At 52.9% G+C, this 16,796-nt stretch overlaps 1 protein-coding gene and 1 long non-coding RNA gene across 3 annotated transcripts; one reads left to right on the top strand and one right to left on the bottom strand.

Annotated features, from left to right (window-relative positions):
* Positions 1-3,357: 3,357 nt before the first annotated feature.
* LOC130266135 (uncharacterized) lies at positions 3,358-7,833 on the bottom strand. 2 transcript variants are annotated; one of them, XM_056515474.1, is made up of 8 exons: positions 7,472-7,833; positions 7,177-7,241; positions 6,695-7,059; positions 6,296-6,443; positions 5,897-6,087; positions 5,751-5,815; positions 5,274-5,330; positions 3,358-4,977 (listed from the first exon to the last, which is right to left on the bottom strand). In XM_056515474.1, exons 1-8 carry the CDS (start codon positions 7,587-7,589, stop codon positions 4,946-4,948), a joined length of 1,041 nt encoding a protein of 346 aa, XP_056371449.1. In that variant the 5' UTR covers positions 7,590-7,833; the 3' UTR covers positions 3,358-4,945. The 2 variants fall into 2 exon arrangements, with proteins under 2 accessions (XP_056371449.1, XP_056371448.1); XM_056515473.1 differs by having other exon boundaries at positions 3,358-4,698; positions 7,472-7,793.
* Positions 7,834-12,204: 4,371 nt separating this feature from the next.
* Positions 12,205-14,768, top strand: LOC130266217 (uncharacterized). Its single transcript, XR_008842772.1, has 3 exons — positions 12,205-12,375; positions 12,796-12,852; positions 13,149-14,768. It is a non-coding gene; the product is annotated as an uncharacterized LOC130266217 (long non-coding RNA).
* The last annotated feature ends 2,028 nt before the right edge of the window (positions 14,769-16,796 follow it).

Here is a 16,796-nt window from a genome sequence, read left to right as displayed (position 1 = left end):
CATCTCAGAACCAATCCACAAACTAGGACTAGCGTTGAGCTTGGCATAATAGACAAGGGACAATATCGTGGACTACAGTGGCAAAATTACTTTTCTGAAATGCCAAGAAAAGGAGGGTATAAATACCTTTCAGTACTAACTGATAGCTTCTCAGTGTGACCTGAGGCATTCCCAACTCAAATAAATAAAGCCAAAGAAGCCATCAACATTTTGTTAAACAACATAATACCCCGGTTCAGAGTGCTTTTAGACATCTTCTCCCATCAAGTACCGCATTTCTTCGCAAAAATTGCACAGGAATTTTGCAACAATCTCCAAATCAACTGGCACCAACACATCCTGTGTGGGAGTCAGCCTGACCAGTATTACAGGTCAAGCAACCATCATTAAAGAAGAATTATACCCCAACCCTAAACCTTGGAAGGCATTTGTTTAAGTTGTGGTGATCCCCAAAAAAGGTTCCAAAGAGTTATTAGATTGCCTATGTTAGTGTCTCATGCATATTCCTAACCCTCATTTCCCAGCTATTTATCACCACTCCCAGTTCCTAGAATGTTCTTTCTTGTATCCCCATTGGCCCTCAGTTGGCACAGTGTTCCACCCAGCCTACCCCACTGGACCCTACCTTCCCTTACTCCACCTCTGCACCACTGTCCCCTATACCCATTGGACCCTAACCTCAACTCCACCCCCTCTCTTGCCCCATATTTATACCCTGAACCTCCCTGTATCTCTGTCTTTGACCACTGGCTCCTAAAGAGACCTTATCCCCTTGGTCACTGTATTTGGATTTTTGGGCCTTGTTCCACATTTATTTTCATTATTATTAAAATGTTTTAGGTTGCTAAGTCGTGGTCGTCTTACCGCTCTTCTTTTATTTTTGCCACTTTTGCCCTGATATCTGCAAACCCTAAAAAGTATTGTCGGGGACCACCCTCACCCCTGATAATTCTGTATTGACCCCAGGCCAGCAGCCAGGTGGAAAAGACGAATTATCCAATACAACAACAGACAGTCCAAACTGGACAAGAGGCCAACACACCTTGGCCCCTGGCCCTACCCTTGGCTTTATTACAGATTTGAGTATGGCCAAGAACAGAAGAAAAGCTTGCTGCCTTTGAAATACTGCATAGAAAACCAGATAAGCATAACTATGAAGGGGAAGATACTGTACAAGTTGGGTTTGGGTATCTCCAGGACTGTGTTGCCCAAATAACACAACAGCTGCAGCAAGGTAATCAACAGATTTCCAGCACATGAGCAAGAGGGTGCTCCTCTCCACAAATCCAGCCTAAAATCCCTGAGGGAAAGTGTCTTTTGCCAAAATGGAAAGAACTCTATTTAGTACTTTTAACCACTTATACAGCCTTTAAAGCTTAAAGCGTTAACCTCCTGGATACCTTATTGCAGAATCAAAAGACTTCTGCAAAAAGCAAGTGGAGTCCAAAACTAGATCTCAGAAAGAGCAGGGGAAATCAACATGTGTTTCACATGGTCATCGTCTTCCTGATACTTCTAATTGGAATGCAAGCCACAGTAGATGACTGTCACTACCATCAAGATATCCTTGGCCTGCAAGATCCTGGTGGATGGAACACTCAAAAATATTCAGGACCTAATGGGCTAAAAGGGGCTGAAAAGGTAAAACCATTTTATGCCATTTTAAGGATTAATAATGAGCAGTTGAAGATTGAGGAAAACCTGACTCCATGCCTGCCTTTGTTGTCCCACTTGAGAGTAACATCCCTACGGCTTGTAAATTGGAAACTCACAAACCTCTTGTAGAGGAGATTACTACAGTGGCCATGCATGTTTTTGACCTTTCTAACAAACAGTGTGTGCATTCATTTCCGTGTGATTCCTATCAGGATTTTTGCACTATGCAAATTAAAATGGGAGACTATAACCTAGTGCAAGATAGTCCCCTTCTTCTGTGACACATATGTGAGAAGACCATCAGCATGTAGAGATAGAGTAACTGAGCCTACCAGGAATCCCACCCAAGAAATCTTGTTTCCAACAGCCAACTCTTGTGCAACTCCAAGAATAAATCGTACTGGTCGTGCATTTAGTACATGGAACAGGTCTCATGGAGGATGGGCTTTTGAGACTTGAATTTCATTCTTGGGATATTCCAGGCCATCAGGAATACTAACCAATCAAGTTGCAGGGGTAGCCAGGAACATAATCATCCTATGAGTGTATACTGTGCCCAATTCCATGACCACGTGTTGGTGACGCAGATATGCATGGAATCCTGAGAGCACAACTCCGTCCTTTTATGGGCTGAGGTAATAATCAGCCCAGGAAGCCTCTCAGTGATATCCCACACCTGGGCCCCAGGGAGGCAGCACAGCTCCCTGTGGGATGAGTCTGGTTGACATATGGGGCCCTCTGTTCCCCTCAGAAGGAAGTGACCCTCTAACACTACCCTTCTCTTCATTTTGGGGTCAGAGGTGGTGATCTGTCTAACAGGTGCACTGTAATTGGGCCCACTGGGCAGATAATTTTCTTCTACACCATCTGGCAGGCTCTTTAAATTCAGGGCTTCATACCTATTCTGGAGTGGCACCTGGCAAGGTGATGGGGGCCAGGAGGAATTTTTATTAGGATCTCCCCAAGTAGGGACCCATTTCCACTCCCCTTCACCCTCCAGGTGTCCTCCTATTGCCTGACAGTGGGGGGCATGGGAGTCCTCTGACTCCTGGTGGGCCTCCCTCAAGGATGGAAGGGCAGAACTCCACCAATCTGTTTCCCTTTCACTTCCCCTATTACTCCTTAGTCTTTCAACTTGCTCCCCAAGCTCGGCCACCATTAAAAGGAGATAATCCAGCTGTTCACACCGCAGGCAGGCTTCTTCTGCAACATCCCCTGGAACTGCTGATAAGCTCAACCCTACACAGGAAGGGGTCTGGACAGATGCATCCTTTTTGGAGGGTTCTACTCGGTCACATACACTTGTACTAACTGCAGTTTTCAGTCATGTAAAAACCATTACCAACAAAAACCCGAAACCCCACCTTTTGGAGTTCAGAATGCAAGAAGTTCTCTGAACGTTGGGCCTGTAAATCAAAGCCTAGAGAAGAACACAGGATTTGAACTGAGGCCCTGGGAAAAGTTTCCAAGCTTAAGTGCTAGAAGTAAGAATATAGATGTAAAGCTTAAAGCAGAGCCATGTTAAGTAGAAAAAAGTTTAGTTAACAAAGTTTAAGATATAGAAAGAATAAAGCAGGTATAAAAGTGGCAAACTAGCCTGAAGAACAGATCTATGTCTTAGAATGGGATTGGCTTAGAAAGGTCACACTGTAATTAGGTGATATTTCTTAATATTGGAAAAGAAACATAAATATCTTTGTTGGCAGTGTTTTATTGGTTAATAAGTCCTTAAAACATCTTGTAGCCGTAAGTCGAGTGACTTCTGGTCACGCTTCCAACAGCTGTTACAAGAACTCATGTTTTCTGTAGAAGATAAGAAAATAAATGGCACTTTCTAAGAAACTAGAAGTCCCATTTTTCTGCCTCATTCGGAATAAGAAAGAGTCCCCGTGGAATGTGATAACTTTGGAGAAAAATGCCCACACTCACCAACCAACAGAAACACAACAAACAAACTAGAAACCCCAATAGCAGCAGGAAACCTGCAACCCTGCCTGCACGCCCTGCCTGCACAAACTGCTTCCAGAACAGGCACTCCAGCTCCAGCTAGTGCTCCCCCAAGTGTGTTTCCAGGTGCAGGTTCAGATGTGCAGCTCCAGGCCCTCTGCAAACACAAGCTGCCCGCTGCCTCTTCACCTGCCTACACTCCTGCCTGCGGTCACGGCAGCAAAACCAGGCTGTTCCCAGCCAGAGACCAGGCCCTGCTCCTGCAGGATGCTCTTGCCAGCACCTTCCAGGACTCTGCGCTGGGCACGCAGCACTTTTCATGCTCGCTATGAACAGGCTTTGGCACACAGAGCACAACCTGGCTGGCTCTGCCACCAGCACACGCCAAGCACAGGCGGAGGAAGAAGAAGCAGGGGCTGTTTTGCAGCCATGCCCCAGACACTGGAAGGGTGCCCTCCCTCTGGTCCCACTTGCTTGGCTTTCTGACTGGCTCTGAGGCAGGGGCTGCCATTCCTCACTTGTGGGGACCAGATCCGCACCCAGGATCCCGGCACTGCCTGGCAGCGCTCCGGACACTGGCACGGTCACGCGCCCAAGTCTCGGGCACTGTGCTGCTGCTTCATTTGCTCTCTGGAACACCCAAAGCTCTCTGTGAAGCCCTGGTGCTCTCTGGTTCTGCCCTCTTCCTGACCCTGTGCAGGGATGGAGCATTGCTGTGCTTTCAGGAAGCTATTCTTGAACCCTTCCAGCATTCCAAGCTCCTTTGCCCTCCATGAGTACTTGCCATGGAATCCCTCCCAGCTGGGTTCAGAGCATACACAGCTTGGCTCTTCTAAAATCCAGGGGCTTCAGGGTGCTCAGCAAGACCTTGGACTCCACAGTGTTGTGGAACCGGAGCTTCAGCACAGACACCTCTCCAGCCTGATCTGCCCTCGTTCCTCTGCATCTCTGCTCAAAACACGGCGTGGAAGAGAACGGCAGGAGGGGCCTGTGAATCCCAGGGCTCTGGATTTGTGCTGCTTTAGCTCCACAGAGATGCAGGCAAAGTGAAGAAGCCAAACTGTTTATTGATGTGATGCAAAGCAAAGGGATGAGCTGGGGAGGAAAAAAGGGGATGGTCAGGGTCTGAAGGCTGGAGGGAGAGAGCAGGCAGGGAGGGGGCTGAAGCCACAAGAGCTGTGACAATCATCAGCTCTGCCTGGAGCTCCAGCTGGTCTCTGGTCTCCAGGTGGTCTCCTCTTCCGTGGCACCTGGAGGTCTTAAAGGGACACAGCTTTGTCTGGGCCATCAGGAGAACGTAGTTCTGCAGCTCTTTGGTTGAATGCAAGTTGAGCTACTGTGCTTACATGGGAAAGGCTGTTGTCTTGCTCAGGGCTTGAAGGGTTGGAAGAGAGAGGAACAGAGCCACGGTCAGAGCCTGGATCTCTGGGAATCCAAGGAGATCTTTCTTCCAGGGGCATCCCAGCCAGTTATTGCCATGGCCAAGGGAGTGAAGGGACCAACGGGATCAAGTTGTTGGCCACGAATCCCCCCGCCCGCATCCCGGAAATCTCTCTGTGCTCTGCCCACGCCATCCCCTGTTCACTCAAAAAGCAAAACCCCTCCGCAGCCGGGGCAGGGATTGCAGCTCCTCCTGCCAGCCCCGCTGCCAGCCCGCTGCCCTCACTCACCCTCTCTGAGCACCTGCAGCTCGTCCTTCGTCCCCCTCTGGTACCGCCCGGCCATCCCTGGGAACACAGACCCTGTCACGGCTTTGCCCAGCGGCACAGCTCCCTGCCAGCGGCGCTGCCAGCCCTGTGGCCACTGGCCCTCGTGGCCCGGCAGGGCTCAGCCCGGGCCCTTGCCGCACGCTACGAGGGCAGCCGGGGCTCCACGGCGCCAGGCCCGGATGGCGGAAGCTGCCGGGGCAGCAGGCGGGGCTGGGGCCGAGCTGCGGCAGGGCGGGGAGGGAGCCCGGGCTCAGCCGTGAGCCTGACGGCCGCCTCTCGCAGGGGCTCCTGTGGGCTCTGCAGGTACCGCAGGGCCTGGCGCAGGTGCTCGGCCGCTCGGCTCCTGTCCTCTGCCAGCTGCGGAGAGCGGCGGGAGGGAAGGGCCGGGGCCGGCACAGAGCACAAATGTCGGGGACAGAGGGGAAATGCGGGTCTCACCTGGCCAGCCGTCCCACGGCTTAGTGCTGCTTGTCAGCAGAGCCTGCATGGTCTGCAAGGCTAACCTGTGTGCAGAGCAAAGTCCAGGTCACACTGGGAGCACTGGTGCTGGCCACCAGGCATGGGAAGGACTGGAGGACTGGGACCTGTTTGGCTTCCTGGGAAGGCGGTGTTGCTCCTGGCATGCTCTCCAGAATTTATCAACGTCCTTTGGCATTGGCTGTGAGGTGATGAAATCTTGCATGAGCAGAGCCATATACAGAGGTTCGGAAGCATGCATCCTCATGGCCTTCTGGCCCTTTGGCAGCTGGACCATCACCCAGAGCACCAGAGTTGCCTGTGAAAGAAGCAGCCCGAGGCAGCGCTCAGTGCCGAGGTGTCCATGGGGCAGGGCCCGAGGGGAGAGGCAGGGGGAGCAGCGGGCCTGGTGCCCCCTGAGCCAGTCCCTAGCCCAGGTTTCAGCCCAGCGCCTGAGGCACAGAGAGGATGGAGAGCTGCTGGAGAGGTGACCTGGGGGTGAGCAAGGGCCAGTTCCAGAAACTCACAGCCAGTACAAAAACATGGGTGTCATCCCCATCCGAGGTGAACATGCTGTGCAGAGGCCAATCCTCCATCACACAGAGCAGAGTTGGCAACACCTTCTCCACTGTAGGTCCCGATGTGCCTATGGCTCTCCACATCGTTGCAGCAGCTCTGTGGGGTTGGAGCTCGGTGTCAGGGGGGGTCTCAGTCACAGTACCATGCCCTGTGCAGCTGTGACAGAGCCCCAGTGCCCTGGGAGGCAGGGAGGGAGCCTGGCAGTGGCAGCAGGCTCAGGAAACAGAGGGGCCTGAGGGTCCTGGGGCTCTCCACCTGTCTGGCAGTTCCCACAGGACATGCTGTACAGGGTGATCAGCCCTAAAGGCTGCTGAGCCCTGAGCTCTCAAGGCCCGTGGGTCCCATACCTGTCACAAGTTGGGGCACAGCGCAGGAGGGTCAGCACCACGTCAGCAGGGTGTTCTCCAGCCAGCCTCAGAATGTCAGTGTGCAGCTTGGCATCTAAAGTGCCCTGGGATGTCAGTCTCTGGTGAATGCTTTTCACCATGGCTGGCACCTGGGGGAGGCATGGCGAAGACTTGGAGGGCTGTCCAAGCTTCCCTTGAGAACTGCTTCCTTTCCTGCCACGCTGTGCTGGCCTCAAAGACTCAGGCAAATCTGGGCTGACATCAGGCTCTGTCTGGAGCTCAGTCAGCCTGGAGTCAGGCTCAGCTGTGCCCTCTGTTCCTCTCCTGGCCTTTCTATGTCGAAGGGGCACAAACTTCCAGAACATCTGCAGGAGAACAAAGGTCAGGGAAGACAGAAAAGTCCCATGGAGTGCTCCAAGCGCTGGAGTGCTGGGCTGAGCAGTAACAGCAGGCCCAGCCCAGGTGGGGATGGCTGCAGGTACCTTCAGTGCTCTGCGGAAGCGGCCACGGGTGGGGTCCTGCCCTTCTGTGCGGTCCATGGCTGCACCTGGCAAAGAGCGAGCGCAGCCAGAGCTGAGGAGCTGCGGGAGAGGCCGCAGAACAGAGCCCAGCCCTGCGCTCCCCAGGCAGGGACAGCCCCGGGATGCCCCAGCGGATGGAGCACAGGGTGTCTGCCCGGCCCCTCTTCCATCCGGTGCCTGGGCATGTCCTCAAGGGGACGGGATGGGATGGAGCTGGCTGCAGCCATCAGCCCTTTGGCCCAACTCTGCCACTCACCATCCTGCATTGGCTGGAACTGCTCTGGCTCTTCAGGCTGTTGAGCTGGGTCCACTCTCAGTCCTCTCCTTCTTATTCTACTGAGCAATTTAGAGAGGTTGAGACATCTGCCCGCCATGCCAGAGTCTGGCCTGGAGTGCACCTTGAACAGAGATGCCTTGGGAAAGCTGTGTGGCAAACAGTCCTGCAGTCTGGCTGCGAAGTCAGCTGCAGGAGTAACTCAGAAAAGCTCCAGGCCAGACAGGAACGAGTGCGCTGTGCGGGGGCTCCTCACGGCACCGCTCTGTCCCGTCCTGTCCTGTCGCGTGGTCCGAGTACTGTGCCGTGGCCGTGTCACCGCCGGCTCTTATATCACCACACGTCACCAACGGTCATTGGACACCGTGTCCTGTTCCATGCCATGGTGACCATGCTGAACGGTTCCACTAACGGCCTTTGCACACACTGCCACCGGCCCTGGGGCTGCCCCCAGCCCCCCCAAAGTGGCCCAGGCTGGAAGGAATCCCTCACCCCAAGTGTCTAAGACAGCCCGAGAGGATCTTTAGGAACGGCTCCAACCATCAGCAAACGCTGCCCTGCTCTGCGGGCTCAGGGCAGCAGAAGGAGGCCCCAGGGCTCTGACACAGCCGCAGCGGGAAGGGCGCGGGGCTTTGCACAGAAGCTGGCTCGGCCTCCTTGGGACACGTCCCGGCTGGTGGCCGTCCTAAACCCGCGGCTGTGACACAGACAAGGAACGTGTGGGCCAGGGCACGAATGCTGCTCTGACCCCTGGGCCCTGCGAGCACTGAAATCAGCAGGTGTGGCAGAGTCCCTGCCCAAGCAGACCTGCCACCCCCCGAGCCCTGGCAGCGCTGGTGCCCGGCTCCTGCCCCAGAGACCTGTGTCCCGGGGGCTTCTGTGCCAGAGGGAGCCAATGCCCACGTGCACTGAGAACTGTGCTCCTTCCTACAGAGGCTGGATGCAGGAGCGCCTGGAGCAACTGCTGGCAACACTTGGTGTCTGTCAGATGGCAGAAGCTGTTAGTCCTGAAGTAATTTCTTTTATGGGAGGGAATGGCAGGAGACCTAGAACACAATCAGCAGCTGAGTTTCCCAGTACAACTGGATTGTACAGAGGCACTGTCATGTTTCCTTATGTTCTAATAAAAACATGAGCCCAATTTCTTATGTTCAGTGCTCCAGTTGCTGTGTCTCTGGTGCTGGTAGTTCATGTCCAAAGAGAACTGGGTGCCTGCTGAGCACGGCAGTGGAGAGCCACAAACCGGGAACTTCGAGCATTGCAATAAATAAAGCTTCCAATAATCTCCATTTCCAAAGGCAAATATCAGCAAACACGTGGGAAAAGCCAAATGAATTCCAACATTCCTGGGATACAAATTATGACTAAAGATACCAAGCAAGGATTACACACAAGGCCTTAGGAAACACTTCCTAGATGAATTAAAGTCTCTGCCATGCAGGGCTGTAATCGCTGAACTTGTGCACTGTTGCACAGTTCCAGGTAGAGTGGGAAGAAGTCCACAGTGTTCCTGTACAGTCTGAAATAGGGATGGCAGGCTTGGACCAAATTCTTTCCTGGGTGGGATGGTGCTGAAATCCACTGCATTCTGATGCCCAAAAACTAGGCAAGAAAACAGTAGTACTCCATAGCATAAGGCCTATGGAGCAGGTATTTGTTTATTTGATATCTGGAGTGAGGGACATTGCTCCACAACAAAATCACTTGTCGTTTCTTTGCACAGTACTAGCTTTTATCGTTTTTTACTCAATGTGCAAATTATTTTTTGCTATCTTTCATATTGCAGCATATGTTCTAATGACATGACTATGTGAGCCCTTGTAACACATGCATGGTTTCTGCACAAGGTGGTTGTCAGCCTCCTGCTGGTCGTTTTGGATGAAGGCTCATAAGTCTTCCTCGGGCTTGAACTTTCCACCCCTGCTTCCTGGGCGTGCTCTATAGGATTGTCTGCTCAACTAGCCAGTGGTTACCTTTTGCCCTGACTGATCTATATAAGTGCAACAACTGCTATAAATTAGAATACAAACTCCTCCCATTTGGCTGTTCCCATATCTAACACCATGTGGTTATGAAAGACTACTTCTTTTACTGAGTTTATTTCAGTTTGTAGTCTTCTTAAAGCGTCTGCTGTTGAATTAGAATAAATTCTCTTTTGGCTGAGATGCTTGAAATGGCCTGTTGCACTTGTGCAATTCCTATATTTGGGAGCAATGCCCTAACAATCTGTGAAGCCTGGTGCTGTATCACACTGGTGGGTTATTGGGTGTTGCCTTGGTGAGTCTGTTCTTCCATAGGCATTGAAGACTACTGTGGACACTGCTGAAGGCCTAGGCCAATTTCAGCCAGGCCTTTTCTCAAGTTTTGATTCTTTTTCCCAGGCCATGACACTTTCTCAGCTCCGGCCAGGATTTTTCCCAGGGTGACAGCTTTCTTGCTAATAGAAAGGAGTTAATAAACATAAGATCAGAACCTGCTGTTGACTGTGGGACAGTGCATGATGTATGTGACATGGGATGTTTTCTACTATTGCCCAATGAACTGCTGTCCTGCTTGAGGTTCACGACAAGTCAGGTCAGGTTTTACAAAGGTTATAGGTCAGGTTTTAATAAAGTGCTTTTTTTCCTTCCCTCCAAAAGGTGTGTTGCTATTATTTGCCACCCAGCAAACAACAGCAACAGACTACCTGTCAATTCATTAGTTTGGTTTGTAACCTGTAACTGAGGGAGAAGATATCCCATGATACATTGGCCAGTCCAGTTACCTGGTAATTGTCTTCATGCTATTCCGTTCCCACAAGGCCATGAAAAATTGGGATGGGAACTGGAGGATTCCAAATTCCCATTGCCGAGAATGCTGTAATTCCATGGTTTTGCTGGGAGTTTGGGAGAGGAGATGGAGAAATCTCAATTCCTGACACCTGGAGTGCTGTTATTCCTTTTTTTGTAGGAGTTTGGGATGCCTTATGGGGTATTCTAAATTCCTTACACCTGGAATGCCTTGATTCCATGAGAGTATCTCTGTTCAAGGTGCACTCCAGGCGGGCAAATGTCTCAACCTCTCTAAATTGCTCAGTAGAATAAGAAGGAAAGGACTGAGAGTGGACCCAGCTCAACAGCCTGAAGAGCCAGAGCAGTTCCAGCCAATGCAGGATGGTGAGTGGCAGAGTTGGGCCAAAGGGCTGATGGCTGCAGCCAGCTTGGCCCTCTCCCATCCCATCCTGTCCCCTTGAGGACATGCCCAGGCACCGGATGGAAGAGGGGCCGGGCAGACACCCTGTGCTCCATCCGCTGGGGCATCCCGGGGCTGTCCCTGCCTGGGGAGCGCAGGGCTGGGCTCTGTTCTGCGGCCTCTCCCGCAGCTCCTCAGCTCTGGCTGCGCTCGCTCTTTGCCAGGTGCAGCCATGGACCGCACAGAAGGGCAGGACCCCACCCGTGGCCGCTTCCGCAGAGCACTGAAGGTACCTGCAGCCATCCCCACCTGGGCTGGGCCTGCTGTTACTGCTCAGCCCAGCACTCCAGCGCTTGGAGCACTCCATGGGACTTTTCTGTCTTCCCTGACCTTTGTTCTCCTGCAGATGTTCTGGAAGTTTGTGCCCCTTCGACATAGAAAGGCCAGGAGAGGAACAGAGGGCACAGCTGAGCCTGACTCCAGGCTGACTGAGCTCCAGACAGAGCCTGATGTCAGCCCAGATTTGCCTGAGTCTTTGAGGCCAGCACAGCGTGGCAGGAAAGGAAGCAGTTCTCAAGGGAAGCTTGGACAGCCCTCCAAGTCTTCGCCATGCCTCCCCCAGGTGCCAGCCATGGTGAAAAGCATTCACCAGAGACTGACATCCCAGGGCACTTTAGATGCCAAGCTGCACACTGACATTCTGAGGCTGGCTGGAGAACACCCTGCTGACGTGGTGCTGACCCTCCTGCGCTGTGCCCCAACTTGTGACAGGTATGGGACCCACGGGCCTTGAGAGCTCAGGGCTCAGCAGCCTTTAGGGCTGATCACCCTGTACAGCATGTCCTGTGGGAACTGCCAGACAGGTGGAGAGCCCCAGGACCCTCAGGCCCCTCTGTTTCCTGAGCCTGCTGCCACTGCCAGGCTCCCTCCCTGCCTCCCAGGGCACTGGGGCTCTGTCACAGCTGCACAGGGCATGGTACTGTGACTGAGACCCCCCCTGACACCGAGCTCCAACCCCACAGAGCTGCTGCAACGATGTGGAGAGCCATAGGCACATCGGGACCTACAGTGGAGAAGGTGTTGCCAACTCTGCTCTGTGTGATGGAGGATTGGCCTCTGCACAGCATGTTCACCTCGGATGGGGATGACACCCATGTTTTTGTACTGGCTGTGAGTTTCTGGAACTGGCCCTTGCTCACCCCCAGGTCACCTCTCCAGCAGCTCTCCATCCTCTCTGTGCCTCAGGCGCTGGGCTGAAACCTGGGCTAGGGACTGGCTCAGGGGGCACCAGGCCCGCTGCTCCCCCTGCCTCTCCCCTCGGGCCCTGCCCCATGGACACCTCGGCACTGAGCGCTGCCTCGGGCTGCTTCTTTCACAGGCAACTCTGGTGCTCTGGGTGATGGTCCAGCTGCCAAAGGGCCAGAAGGCCATGAGGATGCATGCTTCCGAACCTCTGTATATGGCTCTGCTCATGCAAGATTTCATCACCTCACAGCCAATGCCAAAGGACGTTGATAAATTCTGGAGAGCATGCCAGGAGCAACACCGCCTTCCCAGGAAGCCAAACAGGTCCCAGTCCTCCAGTCCTTCCCATGCCTGGTGGCCAGCACCAGTGCTCCCAGTGTGACCTGGACTTTGCTCTGCACACAGGTTAGCCTTGCAGACCATGCAGGCTCTGCTGACAAGCAGCACTAAGCCGTGGGACGGCTGGCCAGGTGAGACCCGCATTTCCCCTCTGTCCCCGACATTTGTGCTCTGTGCCGGCCCCGGCCCTTCCCTCCCGCCGCTCTCCGCAGCTGGCAGAGGACAGGAGCCGAGCGGCCGAGCACCTGCGCCAGGCCCTGCGGTACCTGCAGAGCCCACAGGAGCCCCTGCGAGAGGCGGCCGTCAGGCTCACGGCTGAGCCCGGGCTCCCTCCCCGCCCTGCCGCAGCTCGGCCCCAGCCCCGCCTGCTGCCCCGGCAGCTTCCGCCATCCGGGCCTGGCGCCGTGGAGCCCCGGCTGCCCTCGTAGCGTGCGGCAAGGGCCCGGGCTGAGCCCTGCCGGGCCACGAGGGCCAGTGGCCACAGGGCTGGCAGCGCCGCTGGCAGGGAGCTGTGCCGCTGGGCAAAGCCGTGACAGGGTCTGTGTTCCCAGGGATGGCCGGGCGGTACCAGAGGGGGACGAAGGACGAGCTGCAGGTGCTCAGAGAGGGTGAGTGAGGGCAGCGGGCTGGCAGCGGGGCTGGCAGGAGGAGCTGCAATCCCTGCCCCGGCTGCGGAGGGGTTTTGCTTTTTGAGTGAACAGGGGATGGCGTGGGCAGAGCACAGAGAGATTTCCGGGATGCGGGCGGGGGGATTCGTGGCCAACAACTTGATCCCGTTGGTCCCTTCACTCCCTTGGCCATGGCAATAACTGGCTGGGATGCCCCTGGAAGAAAGATCTCCTTGGATTCCCAGAGATCCAGGCTCTGACCGTGGCTCTGTTCCTCTCTCTTCCAACCCTTCAAGCCCTGAGCAAGACAACAGCCTTTCCCATGTAAGCACAGTAGCTCAACTTGCATTCAACCAAAGAGCTGCAGAACTACGTTCTCCTGATGGCCCAGACAAAGCTGTGTCCCTTTAAGACCTCCAGGTGCCACGGAAGAGGAGACCACCTGGAGACCAGAGACCAGCTGGAGCTCCAGGCAGAGCTGATGATTGTCACAGCTCTTGTGGCTTCAGCCCCCTCCCTGCCTGCTCTCTCCCTCCAGCCTTCAGACCCTGACCATCCCCTTTTTTCCTCCCCAGCTCATCCCTTTGCTTTGCATCACATCAATAAACAGTTTGGCTTCTTCACTTTGCCTGCATCTCTGTGGAGCTAAAGCAGCACAAATCCAGAGCCCTGGGATTCACAGGCCCCTCCTGCCGTTCTCTTCCACGCCGTGTTTTGAGCAGAGATGCAGAGGAACGAGGGCAGATCAGGCTGGAGAGGTGTCTGTGCTGAAGCTCCGGTTCCACAACACTGTGGAGTCCAAGGTCTTGCTGAGCACCCTGAAGCCCCTGGATTTTAGAAGAGCCAAGCTGTGTATGCTCTGAACCCAGCTGGGAGGGATTCCATGGCAAGTACTCATGGAGGGCAAAGGAGCTTGGAATGCTGGAAGGGTTCAAGAATAGCTTCCTGAAAGCACAGCAATGCTCCATCCCTGCACAGGGTCAGGAAGAGGGCAGAACCAGAGAGCACCAGGGCTTCACAGAGAGCTTTGGGTGTTCCAGAGAGCAAATGAAGCAGCAGCACAGTGCCCGAGACTTGGGCGCGTGACCGTGCCAGTGTCCGGAGCGCTGCCAGGCAGTGCCGGGATCCTGGGTGCGGATCTGGTCCCCACAAGTGAGGAATGGCAGCCCCTGCCTCAGAGCCAGTCAGAAAGCCAAGCAAGTGGGACCAGAGGGAGGGCACCCTTCCAGTGTCTGGGGCATGGCTGCAAAACAGCCCCTGCTTCTTCTTCCTCCGCCTGTGCTTGGCGTGTGCTGGTGGCAGAGCCAGCCAGGTTGTGCTCTGTGTGCCAAAGCCTGTTCATAGCGAGCATGAAAAGTGCTGCGTGCCCAGCGCAGAGTCCTGGAAGGTGCTGGCAAGAGCATCCTGCAGGAGCAGGGCCTGGTCTCTGGCTGGGAACAGCCTGGTTTTGCTGCCGTGACCGCAGGCAGGAGTGTAGGCAGGTGAAGAGGCAGCGGGCAGCTTGTGTTTGCAGAGGGCCTGGAGCTGCACATCTGAACCTGCACCTGGAAACACACTTGGGGGAGCACTAGCTGGAGCTGGAGTGCCTGTTCTGGAAGCAGTTTGTGCAGGCAGGGCGTGCAGGCAGGGTTGCAGGTTTCCTGCTGCTATTGGGGTTTCTAGTTTGTTTGTTGTGTTTCTGTTGGTTGGTGAGTGTGGGCATTTTTCTCCAAAGTTATCACATTCCACGGGGACTCTTTCTTATTCCGAATGAGGCAGAAAAATGGGACTTCTAGTTTCTTAGAAAGTGCCATTTATTTTCTTATCTTCTACAGAAAACATGAGTTCTTGTAACAGCTGTTGGAAGCGTGACCAGAAGTCACTCGACTTACGGCTACAAGATGTTTTAAGGACTTATTAACCAATAAAACACTGCCAACAAAGATATTTATGTTTCTTTTCCAATATTAAGAAATATCACCTAATTACAGTGTGACCTTTCTAAGCCAATCCCATTCTAAGACATAGATCTGTTCTTCAGGCTAGTTTGCCACTTTTATACCTGCTTTATTCTTTCTATATCTTAAACTTTGTTAACTAAACTTTTTTCTACTTAACATGGCTCTGCTTTAAGCTTTACATCTATATTCTTACTTCTAGCACTTAAGCTTGGAAACTTTTCCCAGGGCCTCAGTTCAAATCCTGTGTTCTTCTCTAGGCTTTGATTTACAGGCCCAACGTTCAGAGAACTTCTTGCATTCTGAACTCCAAAAGGTGGGGTTTCGGGTTTTTGTTGGTAATGGTTTTTACATGACTGAAAACTGCAGTTAGTACAAGTGTATGTGACCGAGTAGAACCCTCCAAAAAGGATGCATCTGTCCAGACCCCTTCCTGTGTAGGGTTGAGCTTATCAGCAGTTCCAGGGGATGTTGCAGAAGAAGCCTGCCTGCGGTGTGAACAGCTGGATTATCTCCTTTTAATGGTGGCCGAGCTTGGGGAGCAAGTTGAAAGACTAAGGAGTAATAGGGGAAGTGAAAGGGAAACAGATTGGTGGAGTTCTGCCCTTCCATCCTTGAGGGAGGCCCACCAGGAGTCAGAGGACTCCCATGCCCCCCACTGTCAGGCAATAGGAGGACACCTGGAGGGTGAAGGGGAGTGGAAATGGGTCCCTACTTGGGGAGATCCTAATAAAAATTCCTCCTGGCCCCCATCACCTTGCCAGGTGCCACTCCAGAATAGGTATGAAGCCCTGAATTTAAAGAGCCTGCCAGATGGTGTAGAAGAAAATTATCTGCCCAGTGGGCCCAATTACAGTGCACCTGTTAGACAGATCACCACCTCTGACCCCAAAATGAAGAGAAGGGTAGTGTTAGAGGGTCACTTCCTTCTGAGGGGAACAGAGGGCCCCATATGTCAACCAGACTCATCCCACAGGGAGCTGTGCTGCCTCCCTGGGGCCCAGGTGTGGGATATCACTGAGAGGCTTCCTGGGCTGATTATTACCTCAGCCCATAAAAGGACGGAGTTGTGCTCTCAGGATTCCATGCATATCTGCGTCACCAACACGTGGTCATGGAATTGGGCACAGTATACACTCATAGGATGATTATGTTCCTGGCTACCCCTGCAACTTGATTGGTTAGTATTCCTGATGGCCTGGAATATCCCAAGAATGAAATTCAAGTCTCAAAAGCCCATCCTCCATGAGACCTGTTCCATGTACTAAATGCACGACCAGTACGATTTATTCTTGGAGTTGCACAAGAGTTGGCTGTTGGAAACAAGATTTCTTGGGTGGGATTCCTGGTAGGCTCAGTTACTCTATCTCTACATGCTGATGGTCTTCTCACATATGTGTCACAGAAGAAGGGGACTATCTTGCACTAGGTTATAGTCTCCCATTTTAATTTGCATAGTGCAAAAATCCTGATAGGAATCACACGGAAATGAATGCACACACTGTTTGTTAGAAAGGTCAAAAACATGCATGGCCACTGTAGTAATCTCCTCTACAAGAGGTTTGTGAGTTTCCAATTTACAAGCCGTAGGGATGTTACTCTCAAGTGGGACAACAAAGGCAGGCATGGAGTCAGGTTTTCCTCAATCTTCAACTGCTCATTATTAATCCTTAAAATGGCATAAAATGGTTTTACCTTTTCAGCCCCTTTTAGCCCATTAGGTCCTGAATATTTTTGAGTGTTCCATCCACCAGGATCTTGCAGGCCAAGGATATCTTGATGGTAGTGACAGTCATCTACTGTGGCTTGCATTCCAATTAGAAGTATCAGGAAGACGATGACCATGTGAAACACATGTTGATTTCCCCTGCTCTTTCTGAGATCTAGTTTTGGACTCCACTTGCTTTTTGCAGAAGTCTTTTGATTCTGCAATAAGGTATCCAGGAGGTTAACGCTTTAAGCTTTAAAGGCTGTATAAGTGGTTAAAAGTACTAAATAGAGTTCTTT

Source organism: Oenanthe melanoleuca, unplaced genomic scaffold (assembly GCF_029582105.1).
Source record: "Oenanthe melanoleuca isolate GR-GAL-2019-014 unplaced genomic scaffold, OMel1.0 S001, whole genome shotgun sequence".
Lineage (NCBI taxonomy): Eukaryota > Metazoa > Chordata > Aves > Passeriformes > Muscicapidae > Oenanthe > Oenanthe melanoleuca.
The sequence above is the reverse complement of the archived record's forward strand: the minus strand, read 5'-3'. Positions and strand labels throughout refer to the sequence as shown.

Bases quoted from the DNA above. Each gene is read 5' to 3' on its own strand.
- LOC130266135 (XM_056515473.1), bottom strand. From the start codon at position 7,589: ATGGCGGGCAGATGTCTCAACCTCTCTAAATTGCTCAGTAGAATAAGA. The intron at 5,816-5,896 runs GTCCCAGTCCTC...CTCTGCACACAG, and splicing joins CTTCCCAGGAAGCCAAACAG to GTTAGCCTTGCAGACCATGC. The intron at 4,699-5,273 runs GTGAGTGAGGGC...TTTCCTCCCCAG, and splicing joins GCTGCAGGTGCTCAGAGAGG to CTCATCCCTTTGCTTTGCAT.